The sequence below is a fragment of the Asterias amurensis genome, chromosome 9 (assembly GCF_032118995.1).
Source record: "Asterias amurensis chromosome 9, ASM3211899v1".
NCBI classification, from domain to species: domain Eukaryota; kingdom Metazoa; phylum Echinodermata; class Asteroidea; order Forcipulatida; family Asteriidae; genus Asterias; species Asterias amurensis.
The window spans coordinates 17,370,797-17,393,076 of record NC_092656.1 but is presented as its reverse complement, the minus strand read 5'-3'; the positions used below and the strand labels follow the sequence as shown (position 1 = coordinate 17,393,076).

At 36.3% G+C, this 22,280-nt stretch overlaps 1 protein-coding gene across 2 annotated transcripts in view; it reads right to left on the bottom strand.

The window, feature by feature from the left end:
• The window catches only part of LOC139941513 (peptidyl-glycine alpha-amidating monooxygenase B-like), a 53,896-nt gene extending 33,558 nt beyond the window's left edge, over positions 1-20,338 (bottom strand). The window contains exons 1-6 of one of the 2 annotated variants that reach the window (XM_071938047.1): positions 20,139-20,338; positions 9,426-9,912; positions 8,552-8,606; positions 7,922-8,012; positions 5,376-5,464; positions 2,093-2,176 (exon numbers count right to left, since the gene is read on the bottom strand). In XM_071938047.1, coding sequence (XP_071794148.1) covers positions 2,093-2,176; positions 5,376-5,464; positions 7,922-8,012; positions 8,552-8,606; positions 9,426-9,623 — 517 coding nt within the window. In that variant the 5' untranslated portion in view covers positions 9,624-9,912; positions 20,139-20,338. Of the gene's footprint in view, positions 1-2,092; positions 2,177-5,375; positions 5,465-7,921; positions 8,013-8,551; positions 8,607-9,425; positions 9,913-13,456; positions 13,605-20,138 lie in introns of those variants that run through there. The other variant, XM_071938048.1, reaches the window with a different exon arrangement.
• Positions 20,339-22,280: the final 1,942 nt, after the last annotated feature.

Here is a 22,280-nt window from a genome sequence, read left to right as displayed (position 1 = left end):
GTGCTATCCCTTTAAAAACAGATATCAAATTACATTGCTAATATTCAAATGCAGTGAAACGTTAAATATCAAATGTCAACTACAAGTAATGTAATGAAAGTACAACTATCGTACAAGTAATGTTATTTGGCAAAAAACCCTCTGCTATTCCTCATTGAACCAACCAAATAATTCAAGCCAGTATGGTGGACAACTGGCATTAACCAATGCATTCAAAAAGAAGCAATTCAATTATAAATGTACACACTTAAATGCACACAGGGGTAATTTAATATGCACCCTGTGCCACCATCCACTGCGTTTACAACATGTCCTCCATTCTAAAAATAAACCCTGCACGTATGTAGATGCTTGAATAAAGACCCCCAAAAACATATAAAAATTGTTGGCAGAAAGGCCCTGTGGTCATGCTGGCCGCACAACCTGAGCTGACGTAATAAAGATGGAGGTTGCCATGACTACCTTCCCATCCAAGGACAGACAAGTAAACAGGAGAGGGAGTGATGACCAGTGAAGAGAACTGATCTTTGAATGCAAATACATGACGTCTTCACCGGTACTCACTATAGCTCATGTGCCTCATGCTAATACACTGGCTTAATTACTACTGGATCGGTGGCAATGGTTACTATGGCAACACGGTTACTTATTACTTTTTCAGGTTCAGACAATGCCTCCAAGGCATAATCAATTAGCATAGTATAGAGAAGATGAAATGGGTTTGGGAGGTTTTTTCCTGTATGAGGATAGCTTTTAACACCATATGTTAGGGTCGTGATCAACTTTAATTGTAAGATTTACAGTCCAAAATCTCAAATATCTCTGTAGCATTACAACGAATTTTCACAATTTTATAAAACTTAATACATCTACATTAGATAACAGAACTAGACGTTGCAACCAATTTACCAACCAAAAGGACCAATTGGTATGCACAAAACTGTTAGTTACCTGACGTTTCGACCTTTCGACCCTTGCAGAGTCTTTCTCAAACGCAACAAACAGAACAGGTAACTGTAACATAAGCAGGCATTTCCATTCGAGTTTGAAATTCTTGTGTCATTTAGCTAATTTGTATTTTGATATACGATAGTTGCAGTTTGGCACGACATATTAAAATATATGCCTGGAGGTTAAATAATTAAGGAGAAAACCAGCAAATTACTAAACCGACTTGTAAAGGAATTACATGCAAGTTATTGAACCTGCCCAGTATTATTTTATTGGTTTTTAATTTTTTTTTTTTTTAAATCATTTATTCATTACTTGCTGCTGTATTCTTCATTTATTTCTTGTTTTTGTATCATGGACAACTACACTTTATTGTATTGGGACTACATTTTAAAGGAACACGTTGCCTTGGATCGGACGAGTTGGTCAAAACAAAAGCGTTTGTAACCGTTTTGTATATAATGCATATAGTTGGAAAGATGTTTTAAAAGTAGAATACAATGATCCACACAAGTTTGCCTCGAAATTGCATGGTTTTCCTTCTACTCTGCGAACTAACACGGTCGGCCATTTATGGGAGTCAAAATTTTGACCCCCATAAATGGCCGACGTGTTAGTCGACGAGGTAAAAGGAAAACCACGCAATTTCGAGGCATGTTTGTGTGGATCATTGTATTCTACTTTTACAACATCTTTCTACCCATATGCATTTTATAAAAAACGGTTACCAACGCTTTTCAAAGACCAACTCGACCGATCCAAGGCAACGTGTTCCTTTAATTGCAAAGTAAATACATATAAGTTTAATTTATTTTATACATTTTGTGCATTTTAATTGTATTAATCAATTTTTATTTTATCCTGATACGTTGGCGACACTCCCCACTGCCTAAGTTTAAAGAACTATACAGAATTGTTTTAGTTTTTTCTTTCTCTTCTATTCGGCAACCATTTCAAAAGTGTCTAGTTTTGTTTTTTTGAAACACACAGTAAAGTAGATCAGACTAACATGCACTGCTCAATTATGTTTGCTATTAAAAAAAAAAAACTTGGAGTAAAACTAACAAAAATTTCCAAACAAAACCAAACAATGTGTTATTTTGTGACAACCCATTTGGTTTGAATGACTGAATAATGTTACCTTTCAGATGACTCCATTCCCCATAATGAATTTGGAGAGTGAAGTATTTTAGTCCACTACTTCCTCCAACATGAAAACCAACACCTGGAGAACAAACAATACATGCAAGATTAAAGTCAAATAGTTCTCAACAAGGGAAACCTGAACTTTTTAAAGGCAGTGGACACTATTGGTAATTACTCAAAATAATTTTTGGCATAAAACCTTACTTGGTAACAAGTAATGGGGAGAGGTTGATAGTATAAAACATTGTGCTCCCTCTGAAGTGACGTAGTTTTGGAGAAAGGAGTAATTTTCCACGAATTTGATTTCGAGACCTCAAGTTTAGTCTAAATCAAGCATCTGAAAGCACACAACTTCGTTTGACAAGGGTGTTTTTTTCTTTCATAGTTATCTCGAACTCCGACAACCGATTGAGCTCAAATTTTCACAGGTTTGTTATTTTATGCATATGTTGAGATACACCAAGTGAGAAGACTGGTCTTTAACAATTACCAATAGTGTCCACTGTCTTTAATGATGACTCATCACAATGGTTTTCCAAAGGGGGAGGGGGAGCAACTCCACAACCCAAATTCATATTCTGGATATTCATAAATAATCAGTGGCCAAATTTCTCAAGGAATCACTGAATTGTTTATGAGTAGTGATTAGGGGGTTCATAAATTATGTGAAGAATGAACAGAGCAGAGTGCGGAACTGTATAAATAATCAGGTAGCAAGGCAGAATACTAACAACTATTCCTGACAGTCGCTATCTACAATTTCAGATAAACAACCAGCTTAAGAAATTACAATGGAAAGTGCATTCACACACTTTCTCTGAAACTTGACGTTTCCAAATTGAAATGGCTTTTGAACCAACACCAGACCTTGTTTTTCTTTTTCAACCTTTCAACACGAAACATTCCATCATGAAACATTCCATTAATAACAAGTAGCGTAATACAAACCTTCTCATTCGAAAAAGTCTTTCTCCGAATATTTATTTTATTGCCAAAACAATTGGCAGGAACATTATTAGGAAACACATTTAAAATGGGTTCTACATGTTATCATCAGTAAAAATGTTTTCCTGAAACTAATGACCCGCTTGATTCTGTGCAGATGTATTTTAATAGATGGGGGGGGAGGGGAGTAATCTGAAATATAATGCCCAGTTTAGAAATAGTGAGGATATATTGAGATGTGTGGGTATAGACAGTATGCGTTTGTAAGATGAGTGTCTTTTATGCAACCCTCTGGCTGTATGCTTCATAAAGCACTGTGACAAAGTTCACACGTACATTGTACAACCCAGGACAAATTAACTGGGGGACTTGACATACAAAATATGCATTGCTACAAGCCTTGGAGCATCACATACTGTAAGTGGTAATTGCTTTAAAGCAAAGCTTGATGATGAAATGGAACCTACATGTAGATATATTCCAGACAAACTGAGACTTGAAGCATCTGTGACTATTACATTCATTGCATGGTATTTTTTATGGACGCTAAGCTTGATCAAATGTCCTCAGCCCAGTGCATTAAGCTGTTTGAAACAGAAAATAGGTTTACTACTGCTTGACAAATTTCTTTGCCAAGCAATTACTGGTCAAAACAATGTTAAATGTATGTCATTTTGGCTGGTATTCAATTTCTGTTTAGGTAAAGCAATGTTTTTCTCTTTTAGGGTTTACGGTTTTTAAAATGTCAGTCCCGCTAACAATCTGAATCGAAGTATGCGATACGTCATCATTTCACTAGTACTACATGAAGTAATGATTATAATTATAAGAATGAAAACGCAATAGTTCAGTGGTGACCAGTATACAATTGTTGCACGCTGTGACGGGGTCCATGGCGTTTTGTACACTCGAGGGGGAAAATGGAACCCGAGGCGAAGTCGAGGGTGCCATTTTCCCTCGAGGGTGTACAAAACCCATGGACCCCAGTCACAACGTGCAACAATTGTTTTGTTATACCTTTGTATAATTGTTATTCCTCTTCTCGAAGTTCTGTTCTCATCTTCAAACATTATTACGACGGACTATTCATTGTTTAATAAGCAGACGAACAAGAAACAATTCCCTCGAACCCGCGGTTGTTTCGTACACAGCCCGAAATCGACCAACGCTGGGAACGATCAAGGTGATGTACACCAGTGTACATCACTTTTCATGTTACCCGGCCCGTCGAGCCATGTAACATGCGTTTTTATGCGCGTCACATGATTGGTTCTCGACCAATCAAACTTCACAGTTTATTGCTGAGGTATAACAACTACATTTGTACTCTCATCGCAGAGGGCTTAATGATGAAGTTGGTCTCCCAAGTATTATTTTTATGTCTATCAAAAACACACAAGACTTTTTTGACCAGTTCACGTCGGATAACTCAATTACTGATGACTAAAATGTGTAGACAAAATTAATCTGTGATGCATTGTTTCTTTGCCACTAACTAAACCATGGCAACTTTCTATGGACAATTAAGCAACATGCCATTACCATGTCACACTAACTAAGACTATAAGACTAATTACAAAAACACCAGGATCAATGTCGAATTCAGATTAAAGCCCTTTTTATTGTGTAAAGTACATTGTTACAGTCGGTCATGTCCAAGTGCACGGCAGTCAATGTAAAATCTTAGTATGAAAATACTGACCAGGCATATGGCAGATTTTGGCAATATATTTTTATTAACTTGATGTTAAGCCATGTCCAAGTACACAGCAGTCAATGTAAAATCTTAGTATGAAAATACTGACCAGGCATATGGCAGATTTGTGCAATATATTTTTATTAACTTGTTAAGCCACTGGTCTTTTGTATTAGAATGAGCATTCTGTATTCTAAAATATTGACATTTACATAAAGGTAGAAGGGGGTCTCAATGTTTGTAACATTTACAGGTTGCTTTATATTGGGTTCTCAATCAAGCTACCTACAGCAAACAATGGACCTTATAAACGCATTGGAATCACCATCCATCCATTTTAGAGTGACAGCGATGATGAACTATGGAAACGCACATCTATGTATATACGCGCAGCGCAAAGGATTGGCCAATCAGCATTGAGCAACCTCCTTTTGAACTCTAGCCAAAGGTGCCCAACTCAAATGGCATCCTGTGTATATGTCTATTGAAGCATCACCGTTTTATTAAGAGATATAGTAATGATAGTAACACTAAAGTTTTATGATAGGCATTAAATTTTACTACCAAGCAATTATTTAGACTCAGTGTGTGTAGGGGAAAGGGAACACAAACAATAAGGACAGAGTTGCAAACTCACCTGAAGGTATTAAAGGCTGGGATGCATTTCTTGCCCAAGCAAACAGAATTTTACCATTTCCTCTGCATGTACCCATATGACCACAGTCACTAGAAGAAATAAGTTAAGACAACATTAACTTTGTATGCAAGTTCATCAATTTCATTCTTTAAAATATATTTGCTATCGATGAAAAAAAAGGCGAATGTGACACCATTAGGCCTAACTGGTTTGTTTTCTTAGATATACAGCAAAAGGTTTCCAATCAAGGTTTGTTAGCTTTACAAGTTGTACATAACGTGTACACACAACAGGACAAACAAAGACATACCGGTACAATTAAAGGCGGTAATTAGGGGAAGTAAACAACTTTTTAATCTGAGAGATAAGCTGGAGTCAATTTGCTACTAGAACTATCTTTTTAAAAACATCGCCCGATGTTGCTACTTTGTAGACAATTTTATAGGGTTTTTTTTTCATGATATATTTTTTGCAAATGAACTGGTTTTTTAAAAAGGGAATCAATGTGTGGTGAAGAGGTTTTCAACAAGTGGTTTAAACCCGATTCTTGATAATTTTACTGAGACGAAGTCAAGGTAAATTATCATTCGTTCAAACACCCCCACGTGATGCCCCCTCGACCAATCAGAAAGGATAAACTGTCTTAGGTATTTATTAATAGTTGTTCCAAACCAAGCGCAAGAAGGTTTTTCAACAGGCATTGTTCCCACTGAAAATGGATTTACAATAAAGAAGAAAATCATCTGGCTAAACAAAAACAATTATTTTCACTTTTACTTTAAGTAGACCGATTGAATTAAAACTATGCGTAAAAGCGGCGAAACATAATCCACATTACGGATAATGCGTTGGCCCGCTCGATCAACACTAAAATATTACGAAATACCCTACATATCATGCCAAGTACCATCATTGCCAAGTATACCCATCCCCAATGTTAAAGCTCAATTCCAGATACAAAGACCAATTCCTTGAGTTGGAGAACGCAAGAGAGAAGGTGAGGAGGGGAGGCGACGCGTCGCGACGTTTCACAACTAAGTTGTGCACGCTCAACAATTAATTGTTATCAAAATACAACATTAATGACAAATTTCCATACCGATTATAAATACAATTTCTAACCCAATCCTACGAAATGATTATTACCTGTAAGAATACCTCCCTTGCCCCCACATTACCTTTTACAACATTTGTATACTAGAATCCTCCTCATCTAGGCATCCCGCTAGTGTATATCAAGTAGTAAACCATCAGGGAAACTGACTGGGTAAATTTTAAGTAATTTGACCTGCAACTTAACATGCCACAGCACTTATCTTGACATACATGTATCAAGCCCTATATTGGCAGTCACCCATTTTGTCAATATCTATGTTGGGGGTGCCACTCAGAAGCAAAACAACCATTTACTGCTGTGTAGCCGCCAGGGATCACACCCAAGTTTACAATACAACCTGGGAAGCAGCAGCAGAGGGATCTCCTCACTAAAGGGGATGTAACTTTTTATATTCAAATATAAAGTAGTAAACCACAAGGGAAAATTTTAAATAAATTTATTTTTAAGTAGGAAAATGGAAACCCACTTATTCAGATGTTTGCAAAACCAATCCTGTTGAAACAAGAAAAGATTTGTAGATAGGAAATATTCTTAAATCTTAGAACATTTACAAAAACACCTTTGAAGTTGATCTAAACACTCATATCAAAACAGTTTTTCGCAATCTTTAGTTTCTTGCAGAAGTAATCCAAACCGTTGATTAAAAAGGCAGACTTTGGCAATAGTTCAAAACAAAATGCAAAAACATGGACTAATGTTTTAAATAACTGTCAATATTAGTTACTTTCAAGCTAAACAAACCAGTCAAAAACAAATCCATTGAAAATCCAAATATACATGTAGGCAACCTTGGCCCTGTAGATTATGTTCCAAAGTTCCCCACCCCAAAACCTGAATGTATACTTTTTTGAAGGTCAACATAGGGTCATATTGCACAAAGAGACTTGAAATGGAGCACAAGAATGTTTGTGTGGGTGTTTTTACCATAGAGCTATATATATTGACTAGTGCGCTAACTTGCTCTGCGTTTTGAAGCCACCCTGAGCGCAGACATGAGCGTGACTACGGAAAAATTTTAATTTTAAGAGAACACACATTGCCGCGATTTTTTTAAATTCGGAATGTGCGCTTTCGTACGCGAATGCCCATATGCGCATGTCCGCACTACGAAAACCGTAAGTTCGACTTGATTAACGTACTAAAAAAAATATATGCGCCTTTTAAACATGACGCACATGACGCTCGCAGTTTGTGATGCTGATCGGCAGATCGTGCGTTCAAATTTGCTGCATTTTTTGGTTCGATGACACATAAAAAAGAATAAACGCACTATCATGCAAATAGCCGTACATTTGCCGTACAAAATGTCAAGCTTTTGTATTGGTTTGTACATACATGGATGCGCCCACACGGCTTCAAAACCTTAGTGCGTGTATATTGGGGTGTTAGCGCTCTAGTCAATATATTTAGCTCTATGGTTTTTACTTACTAGAACTGTCCAGGTTGTGCCTGGATATCTGAGCATCCATACAGTAGCATATGGTGGGCTGTATTCATACTCGCATGAGGCTCAAAACCAACTGTCAAATCAAACAAGATCAAGTACTATTAAAACACTTATCTTAGAGGAGCAGACTTTCTTACATGTAGATAACCCAAAACTCCCTTAAAGATGTGAGGTATGGTTTTAATATCTCAACAACTAAACTTGTGTATTATATAGGATTTGAGGCATTGCATGGTGAGGTATCAATATATTTGGTTACCGCAAACCAAATAAACTTGTGTACTCTTACTATTCCAACTGTATTTGATTTCCAATTTGCAATATTTGAAATGTGAAAGTGATGCTCAATAAATAGAGTTCTTTTCAACGACCTATTTAATTTCAAGGACAGTTTTTTTTAACAAATCATTTATCATTATCCCATCATTGTCCCATTCCTAATGATCGTCTAGTTTGTGATGTTATCAACCACATACAGACATAACACAAAATAGACAAATACAAAATAAAAACTGGTCAATCCACAAGTTTGATTTTAAAGTGATTAGTTTTTTATCAACTGTGTTCTTAGTTAATTGACCATCAGTCACATCAACTACAACACATACTCACCGATATATGAATCTTGTCTTGGGACCAATACTGATGTACACACATACTGATCAGACTATAGAAAATGGAACAAGAAGGCACACAAAATTTATTGATTTATAATTAACTCATAAATATTGTACAGCCTGCAATGACTATGGAAAGTGTATTTCTAGTTTTAAATATTATACATTGGCCCTTGTTTTAATTCAAGAACTGTTTTCTTTCAACACTTTATTTAAAAAATTGTCAACAATACAACTTTGTCTTTAAATGTATGCTATTAATACATGAACATATGAATTTTTTAAAGTGTATTTTTACTAGATGTTATTGTAAATCAAGCTCTAATCCGCTTCAGCTGTCACCCTTGACATTCATGAAATCAATGAACACACTGTAATGTACCATGTAGCGCAAACAAAAACAGAAAGTTGAGGTTAGACTTGAAGAAAAACTCTGACACATTTACAAGCTCAACAAGAATATTAGCGTGCAATATTTTCAAACAGTGGAAAGGAAACCGCCATTTACAGTTACGCTTATACTTTCAAGAATACATAATTTCCATTGGATTTTAGTATAAAAGCGATCCCCTTCATAAAGTTAATGGTTAATGTACAAGAACAATACATTATATTGTTTTCTAGTCGTCATAAATGAATCATCACATTAACCAACTGATTAACAGTTCTAGTCAGAGTTTCCAGTTAAAAATTTTTAAATATGAATTCTTATGTTTCCTTTCCACCGACAAGAATTCCCAAATATTTGTTTCTAAAATAAATAGTTGAGATGTCAAAAAAAGGGTTTTTAAAGTCAAGTTCATGGTTTTAAATTACAATTTATTTTTGAATAAAGCCCCAAAATATAAAATGATGAAATTGTGTAGTACCTTATCGATTATTACTCCAGGCATGAACGCATCGATGTAAAAAAAGTTTTCATCTGGTTCTGATTCATCACCATCATCGTCACCATGGCGACGCATCATGTCCCTCCTCCAGGTGTCATATTGCCCACAGCAAATACCCAAAACAGCCAAGAGGAAAAACAAATCCAGGAGAAGACGTGCCAGAGAGCAGGAATCCATGATGGACTAGAGGGCAACGTCGGCTGCTTCTTATAGTTAGAAAACAAGTCTCCACCTTGACACTGACTATGTTAATGATGGCAGGATCGGAAGGATGCCCTGCTGTGTGTTTGTAGAACACAACGTTCTATTTGCTCGTCTCTTCCATATGTTTACTTGTGTCTACTCAGCAGAGTCTGCTTTTCCACACAATCTTATGGAAACTACATCCAAGTTAAATATCTATCCAATTGTTGGTTATTCCTCATTCTATGCATAGATGGAAGGATGGAGAACAAGGTTGTGCCATCTGTGTACAGAGAACAAAATTTAAATTAGCAATTAGGCAGGATACTAACAGGATGTACATGTATGGTAGGGTTACACACCTATATTCCGACACCCATATGTTCTGACACCCCTATGTTCCGACACCCCTATGCTCCGACACCCCTATGTTCCGACACCCCTATGTTCCGACAAGTTATTTTCGCACATTATTACTCTGTTGATCAATAACAAAAACACAACTTGTATTACAGCCAGGTTTCCCGGCGAATTTCGGCCGAGAATAGGTTTGCACATTCATAAGATGAATTTGTACTGTTTTAAAAATTGATGGAATCAAATTAAGATAATCAAATCACGCATGCATTTCATTTTTTGGTGGTTATAAACATGAGTATGGCTCCCCAAGTTAGCTGGCAATAAAATACTCGGTACTTTGCTTTTGTTAGATGCGTGTCTCTGGGGGACTACATAAAGATAGGTTACCGGTACGTTTATCGACTAAATTCCGGTCAGGTGTAGCTTCTTTAAGTCGCACCGTTTTTCTTTAAAAAATGACTAACACAAAATATTGGTGCAGGTTGTCGGAACATATTGGTGTCGGAACATAGGGGTGTTTGGGTCGTTGGAATATAAAGGTGTCGGAACATAGGGGTGTCGGAATAAAGGGGTGTCGGAACATAGGGGTGTCGGAACAAAGGGGTGTCGGAACGAAGGGGTGTCAGAATATAGGGGTGTCGAAACAACGGTTATATAAGGGGTAGTTAAGTTGAAAATAATTGTGTACAATGTAAGGGACTCAGCAACTCAGTAAGGGCCTCTGTAAAGCAGGAAAGACTGAATCTTCTTTGCAGGAATGTGTGATTTGTCTTGTCTAATAGCCAAACATGAGTACAGTAATCCAGATCAGGCATACTGTACATAACACTGTACAAAATGAACTTGTAAAGGAGTTTTAAAAGAACATCGATTTGGGTTTTTAGTTTGGTAATTTTGATGAATCCACGTATAACCTTTGATTTAAAATAAATTGGGTATGTTTGGACCAAGTGAGATCCCTAGAAAAAAATATATTTATTAAAAGTATCCACTAGCCCTCCGTTTTATGAGATCAGACACCATACATGTAGACCTGTGTGTAACATTACAACAACCATCTTGTCATGTTTCCCTCGTGCAATACACAATAAAGAAGAATGATTTCATTAGATCATAAAGGCTCATAATATCTAGCCCAATCAATCCAGCTTGATATTGTGTGGTGGTCCAATAGTCACATTGAAGTTCATGACATTTGCATGGTGTCCTTATGGCGTACATTCGTTAAATTCTACATGTAATATGGCTGACATAACAAATTGTTATACACCGCTGTACAAATTGTGAGGTTTGATTGGTCGAGAACCAATCAAGTGCTGTGCAACAAATACGCATGTATCATGGCTAAATATGCGCGCTACGCGTAATGCACAGCACGCCGGGTAACATGAAAAGTGATGTACACCGGTGTACATCACCTTGATCGTTCCCATCGTTGGTCCATTTCCAGCGCTGTACAAAACACACACGGGTTCGAGGGAACAGGTGAAGAATTGTTTCTTATTTGAATAATGAACCGTTCGTCTGCTTATTCAACCATGATTAAACTATGCATTGCTCTGTCTTGATAATGTTTGAAGATGACAACAGAACTTTGAGAAGAGGAATAACAATGTTACCAAGGTATAACAAAACAATTGATGCATGCTGTGACTGGGGTCCATGGGTTTTATACACCCTCGGTGGCAAATGGCACCCTTAGCTTGGCCTCGGGTGCCATTTCCCCCCTCGGTGTACAAAACGCCATGGATCCCGTCACAGCGTGCAACAATTGTATAATGAACTTCGTCCACATCACATTCAAATCATATGATTTGGTAGTTAAATAGTGCCAAGCTTGAAGACTGCTCATTTTCATTTGTCTTTGAATTATAATTGTGGAGTCTTCATGGGGGCAGGGTATGTTTTTTAAAAACATAAATACATTGTAGTTTCCAACTAGACTACCGCGATTGCCCAAACTGTTTGGGCAATCTTGGTGGTCTAGTTGGTAAGACACTGCTCTAGAATTGCAAAGGTCTAGGGTTCGAATCCCAGGCAAGTAATATGCCCATGATTGTTTTAACAGGGCTTGGGAAAGTACTGAGTATACAGAGCTTAGTTCCACACATCGGTGTAGGCAATATATGGTTAAAACCAAAACATTCTTTAACCCGATGCAAACTTCCATCTATTAAAAGAATAGTTTGGCAAAAACCAAAAACCTTGCTAGATTTTAATTGCATACCTTGTGTACCATCAATAGTTTTAATCAAATTGAAACTATGGTGTTGTTATAAACTGCTTTAACTGAAGATTGGGTGGGTGTATACATTTTTCCTGAGGTATGCAGTGCATTAAGGGAGTCATGTTGTTTTGCACTGTTTTAGGCCTGTGTATTATGATGTACTCGAGTATGTTGGCCATACTAGAAACTGATATTTATTTTAATCCCGCACACTGCATGAACATGCAGGGTTTTTTAATCAACTTCCTCCATGGTGGTTGTAATCGATACTGAACTGTATTGCACATGTTCAGCTACATCCGACCACATTGCCGCTCAGTACCACTTTGAGGTTTAAGCCAAGAGATTTAGAAAATCTCCAGAGATTTTTGGGAGAGCTGGTTCAATTGGATCGCACGCAGAACCGCAAGCAGAACCGATGCAAATAGTCCCCCTGAGCAGAGAACAAGGAAGGAAGTGAAGGTTCTAAAAATGTCTCTGGAAAGCTTGCATAAATTACAATGTATTTGGCAAATTGATTAAGACTTAAATACTTGCATGCTTGAAGTGCCATGTTAAGAGTTTTCAGGCAGTTAACTGGTGACAATGTATACAACTTAACTTTTACCACTTTTATGGTCCAGTAATCCATCCTTTCATACCGACCATCCTCTGTCCTTACCACTTCACTCCAATTGGTTCATAGCCACCTATGAAATTGAAACTTTGATTGGCTATAATTTTCCCGCTGTTTTACTGCAAACTTCCCTTTATTCCTTTCCCTCCTTTTTCTAGTTGTTTTTACATTTGCCTCAAATGAAGGTCCGGTTTAGATAGAAAGCCAAGGCCGTCTACCCTACTCATTCTAAACAACTTAAAACTGGAATATCCTTTGCTCCTTACCATCTGAAAGCCATCCAGCCATCCAGGTTTCAATAATAATCTGGATACAAGAATTTTAACACGCTTACTATGTACTTATAATGTAATTACAGGAAATAATATTCTTTGCACAAAAAAACACACTCATGACAAACATATTTTATAATTATATAGTTAAGCACACTACATGCTCGTTTACCAAAACAAAAAATTATGTGCTTCAACACAATAATAAGATGTAAACAACGTTTTGTTAAAAATGTACACAATCGTGACAATGGCCACCTACACTACACTACAATGAGATTACCTGCATTGATAATGTACAATGTATAATATGGGCATCACTAAATAAATAACATTACGTATTTGTACTTACAAAGTGTAAGAAGCAAGAGCATGCGATATAGAGCAATGATCTACAGTAGATGCAAACTGCTTATCATGGTTCCATGAGGCTCTATAACAGCATAGAACTATGTAGCATCCTTCATTGTGTTGGCAAGGCTTTCAAATCTCCATCATAATACAGTCAGTGTCAGTACACACGTATCATACATGAGAAGTATTGAGCACGATGCTACCAGGCTGTTGACCCAAGCTAGACAAGCCAAGATGAGGGGTCACAAGTCAAGATGATCATAATAATATATTACTTCATTATGTCTGTAATGTATGTATTATAATCAAGTGTTCAAGAAGCAGAGCATATTAATACATTGAATTGTGTGTGCATGTACCTTGACATTCAACAGAGGACTACATGTACATGTACAAGCAGAAAGGGGCATCAGGTCCACGATTGTCAAGAAGGAAAATTATTAGGTCCACGTTTGTCAGAACAGCAGTTGAACAAAGGGGAATCCACAATTGAAGGCCATTGCACAAGGGTGTATGAAGTAACCAGTGGGCCACTTTATCTCAAAAGGGAACTGAATACATAGTAGCATTCCTCATTTTGTCAAGTTGCTGTATTTTCTACAATAATACATGTATGACTAGCCGCAATCAATTATTTTAGAGTGACAAGCTTGACCTAAGTCCTAATTGTAAGTGTGTGTATTGCCCTGCTCATTTCAAGACAAAGCTGACGGGATTGTGGCGTCTGACTGAGTGTCCTCAATCCAAAAGGTTCTTCGTTCTCTGTTGAATATTGTTGCAGGTAAAAACATAGATCTACATGTACGTGTAGAATAAGTTCTTATAGGCCTATTCGATGGACATTATGGACTTCAGCATAATTTGAGTGTGGTTGAGATTAATTAATAAACTCCTTTATAGGTTCTTGACACGCATCACTGCCAGTATGATGTCAATACTGTCACACAGTACACGCAGGAGCCTGCATGCAACATAAAACTACAGTGCCTTTGAAGAGTGTCGTTATAATAACCAGTGCCTACTCAACCTTGCTAATGCCAACAGTTCATTGTATTTATAAGCAAAGCTGATGATATCATTAGCTTCAATTTTGTTTATTAAATTGTATTTCAAACTAAAGGGACAGTCAATCATTGTTTTTTGCAACATGAGTAAATTAAGCCCTATCCTGTAGTTTTCCATAGACGTCAGTAATATAAACTTCATCCAAATTCAGCTGTCACGTTTTAGTGCAAACATTGAAAATGATTTATGTTTTGTCATGAATTGTGCGCTCCATGGTAATTGCAGATGCAGTATTGCAGATGGACTACCTTTTTTCGATAATGGTAGACGTACTTGAGTTAACTTTAAAATCAAGGTGCTTTTGGGTGCAAACTAACCATTAATTTGTATTTAACAATAATAACCAATCTTGTTCTTTGTCTTTAAAATTGTCAATCAATCAAGCTCACCATTTCAACACAACTATCAGTTTCCAGTTTTGTCAGCCACAACTTTACATTTTGAAATATACTCTTTCAACTAAAACAGTTACAGCAATAACTTTTTGTTTAAAATTGTATGGTAAATAGAGCACCTTGATTAGTTTGTTTTTGATAATTAATTTCAACCTACGGGCCTAACGGACAAACGGTATTACTTTCAGAATGAAATTTATTTCACAGTCATGGTGATCCTGAAACTTCATTATTGCATGGTGGTATAAGCGGTTTTAAACAGGTCTGTATGCTTCGTTTTTGAAAGAAGGCCCTAGCCCAGCAAATGGAAGCCTCCGTTTGAAATTACGGGAAACATTTCAAATGGGCTCCAAGGCCCAAGACCATGACCATGGTACATGTAATTAAGACCCCACTGTGGTTTCCATGGAAATCAAGACCTGTGTATGCAGGTATCAGGTCTGCATCAAGCTCCAGATTCATTATTGCACTGAGTGTTAGTGGTAGTGTGTAACAGTAATCAAGTAAATTATGATATTGTCAATACTTGGCTAGTGTGGATGTCATCTGTTTGGATCTACAGGTGCTGTTCAAACAAAGTTCATGATAGCATTTTGTTCACACTGAGTGTTAGTGGTAACTAGTGTAATCAAGTTAATTATTATGATATTGTCAATACTTGGCTAGTGTGGATGTCATAATGTTGGATCTCTGCTATTCAAACAAAGTTCAAGATAGCATTTTGTTCACACCAGTGCCACAAGCAAATAAACAAATATAATCAATCGATTAAACTGTTTGATGTGACACACACGTAAATCAGTTTAAATGAGTTTAAATGGTATTTTGTTTGAAGCAAAAAATGCATAAATAATTTCAATTGTACAGTTCTATAACTTTTTGAAGGAGATAATTATGTTTTAATTATCTGTAAGTATTCAGTTCTGGATGGACAATCTTTGAGTATTCATTATTGAATTACAAGAAAATGTGTTCCATGAGGAAGATAAACTCAAAGTTTGAAACTATACAAAATTGAAAATACACCGTGGAGGAATTCCTTCCTCCATGCATGAAACCAAACAAAAACAACCAACTTTCAATGACCTACATGTATACCAGGCAGGTACAAAAATGTACAAATTCCCCATATTTTTCACTGTGTGGGGGCGCTCTCAAAATATTTGTATCACTGCCGAAGTGTTCATTAAAGACTGGAACACATTTCCACAACATACATCATCCATCTCTTACAATAAGACTTTTAAAAATCTCACTTTATTAGCTGTTCCGACGTAGTGGTCGGAACAGCTATTGAAATCGTCAAGATTTTTATTTGTTATTATTATTATTATTATTATTATTATTATTATTATTATTATTATTATTATTATTATTATTATTATTATTATTATTATTATTATTATTATTATTATTTGTATCCGTCAAAAGCCCATAGGTTTAACCAGGGCATTTTGTTAAAGCCAAAAATCATACTTGGCTTAGTATAAAAGAGTCAGACCATATATCATATTAAAGCTTAGGTCTTGAAGTTGTAGTTAAATGTAATTTGCATAAATTAAATAATTAATTAACTAAGTTATAACGACATGAATATTTAATTAGCCAATCTTTAGATTGCCATATCTCACAAACTATACGTCCGATCACAATTTTTTTTTCAATTTTGTACTTTGTGGGTACTGTATAACTATTCCATGGCCTTAAAATCCGGACGACGTCACCATGACGTCATGTATTGCACGTTTTGTGTCTGTGCACAAACACAATGGCTCTTCAAATGTCAACATTTAAATGGTCAAAAACTTAATAACTTCAAAATTATTTATCTGTTTGTTTCCTGAATTTGATATTTTGTGTCAAAAAATACACTGATTCTAAAAATAATGGTTTCCGTTCATTAAAACCAATCAAGGGACGTCTATCATTAACAAATAAATTAAAATGTTGCCGTCATCGGTACAACGTAGTACTTCTGGATGTAGTCACTAAACTGCGTGCAGGCGCTTTCATGTGGCTGTACACTGTCTCTATAGGTGGTTGCAATACAGTGTGGACCTGTTTTCATTGAGGACTTACTTGAGGGAAGTCTACCACGCTGTCCTGATGTTGGCATCGATGTATTTTTTTTTCCTAACCGTGTTCTGGACATATTCCATTGGATTTGTACACAACTAATAGGCATACATTGGAATCCTACGATGGTTCAGGGTTTTCGTTAAAATGATGTACGTTCTAATAGGTTTTTTTTAAAAGGCATTGGATTGGGGTAAGTTACACACCATCGTGTACCTTATGAAATTTGTTAGTATGAAAAACACAATTTTAAAACTGTGACGTCATCACGTGATAATTTATGGTAATTAGAAGCTTTAATGAGTTTTTCTTTGCAGCACTATATCTCAAGAAGTGAACGGCCGAATTCAAAGTTGTTTTCAGTAATAGACTCCTTAGGCATGATAGATTTGCATTGGGTAACCGTGACCCCGATATGACCTCTACTTCCGGGTCAACCGGAAGTGAGACCATATTTCAAGAGTTACACAACCGATTTAATTTTTTTCTTCAGTTATAGACTCCTTAGGCATTAAAATTTGTTGGGGAAAATCCGTGACCCCATTTTGACCTCTTCTTCCGGGTCAACCGGAAGTAGGACCATTTGTCAAGAACTACACAACCGATTTTCAAACTTTTTTCAGTAATAGACTACTTAGACATTAAACATTAACTTAGAAAACTGTGACCTTATGTTGACCTTTATTTCCGGGTCAACCGGAAGTGAGATCATTTCTCAATAACTACACAACCGATTTTCAAACTTTTTCAGTTATAGACACCTTAGGCATTAAATATTAACTTTGAAAACCATGACCCCCACGTTGACCTTTCCTTCCGGGTCAACCGGAAGTGGGACCTTATTTCAAGAACTACATAACCGATTTTCAATTTTGTTTTGGTTATTAACTCCTTTGACAATGGACATTCGCATTGGCTAGCCGTGACGCCATGTTGACCTTTACTTCCGGGTCAACCGGAAGTTGGACCATATCTTAAGAACTACACAACCGATTTTCAATCTTTTTCAGTTTTAGACTCCTTAGGCATCAAAAATAAAATTAGAACAACCGTGTCCCCAATTTGACCTATATTCCTGGTCAACCGGAAGTGAGACCATATCTTAAGAACTACACAACCGATTTTTAAACTTGTTACTCTTATAGACTCCTCAGGCATTTAAAATAAACTTTGTGACCCCCATATCTCAAGAACTACACAACACGGAACAGCTTTGTGTTTGTTCACAAACACCTAATGTCTAGTTAATTTTATTGAACTTTTATGCAAAGACACCTGGCTTCTTGATTAGAATCCTGAGATTAGAATCACAGGACAACAAATCCCCCCAAAAACAAGCACTAAAAAAACACGCAGTCTATCTAGTGACTGAAGGAGAATGAAACTTCATCGAGCTGAAGTGCAGCAAGGCATTCTGGTAAGGAAAAGGGGGCTTCATAACCCTTTTCCTTCCCACAATGCCTTTCGACAATTGAGAAAAATCGTCCAGGCGGGAATGGCAAAAGCTTGATACATCAAGTTTTCTTCATTTCATAAACCGTGGTCACAGGGTACAGTAAGCTACATACATGAACGTGTATGAAGGAAATAAACTACATGTATACTTAGTACTTTGGCTTAGTTGCGATTCTCTTAATCTTACCTCCATCCTCTCCAGAAATTTTCCAAAGAACGAGTACGGCAGAGCTTAGGTTTGAGGCTAACAACACATGCACTAGATTGATGTACCCACATTAAAGCAAGGACTATTGAATTTCTCAAAACACATGACACCAGGAGACCATATGTTCAGAATACATTTATCGTAGGAGGTCCTGTTTTCGAGGTCTCCCTAAAATCGTGGCAAATCTTTTACCTCTCTGTGCGTGATGTAAACAGTCCTTAGATAAAAATTGTAGGTAGTTTTATTTGCCATGCAAAGAGTCTCCTCTCCCTTGACCAAAACTTAGAAGTTTCTAACGTAAGGCTCCACTGATTATTTGCACTTGTAATGCAAAAAGTTTGGTATTTTAGGCATTTCTGCAAGGTACAAAAATATGTCATAATGTTGAGGCCATATAAAAATATTTGCCCACCCAAAAAGTTTCATCAAACACTATTTCAATTCACAATTCATGATGATCAAATCATGTGACTGAATATTTTGCTGAGCATTCTGAATTTTTTCACAGAGGCTTAAAGAAGCCATGTGCCTTATATTATTTTCTAATATTTTTGGAGATTTTTTTTTTTTAACCCTCATATCAATATTATTATAAATATTAATATTAAAGTTTAAACATCAGCTTGTTGATTCAATTATCACTGTTTATTTATACCCTTTAATATAAATTTTAAGGTATAAATTTTAAGGAAAAAAACTAAATAAAAATCAGATTTGAAAGCCAATAATTATTCACACTTTTTATTAAATTATTTATTTTTGTTATTCTTTGCAAATTACCATGGTAATTTTTAAAATGTCATTAAAAATATTTTGAATAAAACGAAGACATCTGCTGGCTATAGAGTCATACACAGAGTCTCAAAGAACACTTGTAGTCACTGCAGATGTTTCTTCCATGTATGGCTTCACCGGGAAACCATACTTTCTTGTTTGCCATGAAAACAGGAAAAACTCAAAACAAATGTGGCCAGTTGAAGTCATCGAAGATCGGTGTGTAGTGTGAACATTTCAATGTCCATCAAGTTTTAATATGTTTGCATACTTCATATTAACAAATGAAGATAATTAGGGCATCGGTTGATATGGCATCATTTTTTTTTTTCCAATTCAAAGAAAAAGGCATATATGATAATACTAATAGCGTGAAAACTGGTTATAATAATAACTTGCAATAGAGAAAACTTTATCCAGTAAATGAACAATAAATAGAAAATAGTTTGATAAACAAACCATCCTCCATCCATCCCACCCTGTCTAACAACATTTTATCTTCTCAATGACATGACACTGTTTTATGGTGTAACGTATGGGGAAGGAAAATCTACTTCACATTTTACAAGATAAACACTTAGCAAGTCTCCAGTCCAAGTCCAACCAAGAAGAAAGTTAGTTGAAGGACAGAGTAAATGAGTCCTACCTAATAAATAAAATAAAAGGGAAGGGGTTTCATAAAGGTCTTAGTTAATTATGGTATTTACCTGTCTTCACTTGGCATAATGGAATAAAGAGCAAATTATTCGAGTCCGGTAAAACTTCAAATATTCCCCAAAGAACACCCCATCAATGGCCGTACATATCTCACATCATTCCGCCGATGTCCGTACACACGTACACCATCGTACACACACTGCTGCACCGCAACATGACTAGACGTCGTACTGCTGGGTGATCCTTGAACGTCATTGGATTGGTGGCGCTATCAGTCCGTCCTTGTGTCACAAAACTACTTGTGTGTCTCTCTACTCTGTGTTTTATGTGCCTTGTCCACAAAACAGTCGCGTGTTGACGTTGGGGGAGGGACACTCAATATTATCGTCCAAACATTTCGATCTGTTTTCCTTATTTTTGTTCTCAACCACCCCAAATGTTGTTTTGTTAATTTTGACAGACTAAGTAAACCATAATTATACACTAAAGAACAATGTAGTGCCCAAGTGCCGCTTTTCGTGCCTGGCTTCCAAGCATGCAACTTCTTTTGAATAAAACAGGGTATCATGTTTCATAATCATACGCGGCCGGACAGCATTTCCAAACAAAGTTGACTGACACATTGGACATTGGAACAGCACATAAATGACAGAAATGATAGATAATCTTATCTGGACGGGCCGCTGCCCGTTTGGTAATTTCCCCTTTGATTTGTCAATTCAATTTTCAAATTAATGTCATTAGGATTTCCGTGGGACAAGACAGGACAGATGGCCAGATTTTAGTGTATATTATATATATTTATTGTTATTCCAAAGATTATTTAAATTATCACGTTTTAAATTCTAATGGTTTATGGAAAGTTTTGGAGAATAAAACATTGCTTGAAATGTATTAAGTGTCCTGTATTACCTGGGCACAATTGTATGAATGCTTATGTGCCAATGGAAGGTCACCGGCAGCGCCCCCTCCCCTTTAAACAAAATATTTTATTCAACAATAATTCACACCTTTGAGTATTTTTAAAACAAATCGGTTCACAGTTGTGTTTTTAGAACTAATGAACTGTTCGTCTGCAGGGAGAATACTAGGGCCTCTGTTGCCAAAATTCAAAAGATATAAACACGATGTTTGCATAACCAAAAACATGTTTTTATATCTTATTGAATATATTTTATCTTCTGAGGGTCTGTATGTATACATTTTTTTAAACAAATCTTGGAAACATATTTCGTCTCTTGTAAAAATTGTGAATTTCTATTCAATTATTTGTTATTGTCACAGTTATGCATAGCATGACCACAGGGATTTGTAAACAAAGGCATTGGGTTGAACACATAGCTGAACATAAAAACGAAATAACATATTATGTCCCATCTGTTTGCGTTGATATGAGGATAGACTCACAAAAAATTGAAGAAAAAAGGTGCAAAATAAATAAGTAAAATAGAATTAGCTGTTGCAAACAAATCACCAACCAAAAGGACCGAGGTTATTAGTGTAAAGAATAGTAAAATGGCCTGACATTTCGACCCTAGCAGAGTCTTTCAGCCTTCAGCAAGACTCTGCTAGGGTCGAAACGTCAGGCCATTAACTTATTGCAAGTTATTAATTAAAGATGCTATGTCAGATTTTTGGCCCCAAACATTAAAAATTTGATTTTTTTTTGAGTGAATGGTATTCCAAAGATTATTACCCGCTTTAACGAAAAAAAGTTACTTTTACTTTTAATGGTCAGGAACCATGACAAAAATTTAAAATGTTTCTTTTAAAACACATAAGAATTGGGCATGTGATATATTGCCGGGATCCCGACAAAAACTAATTTTGAGCACTTTATTTCACTGCTACTAATAATTGGCAAACTTTTTTGAGCAATGGCTCAAATGAAAGCTTGTAACTTTTCGTGTCCCCCATCAAAATATTTATTTAATTTTAAATCAACATTTTTGGGTCAAATCGGCCAAAAATCTGACATAGCATCTTTAATTAGAGATGTCAGCTACTGGTTAGAGCAAGGGCAGTTCTGATTTATCCTCACAGGGTTGTAAAGTGTTTTGTTAACCAACAGTTTTGGTGAGTGGATGGCTTAAAGCCATTGGACCCTTTCGGTAAACAGTGTTGTCCAAGGCCCACACTTTGTGTACCACAACTTCTAAATAAAATAACAAACCTGTGAAAGTTTAGGCTCA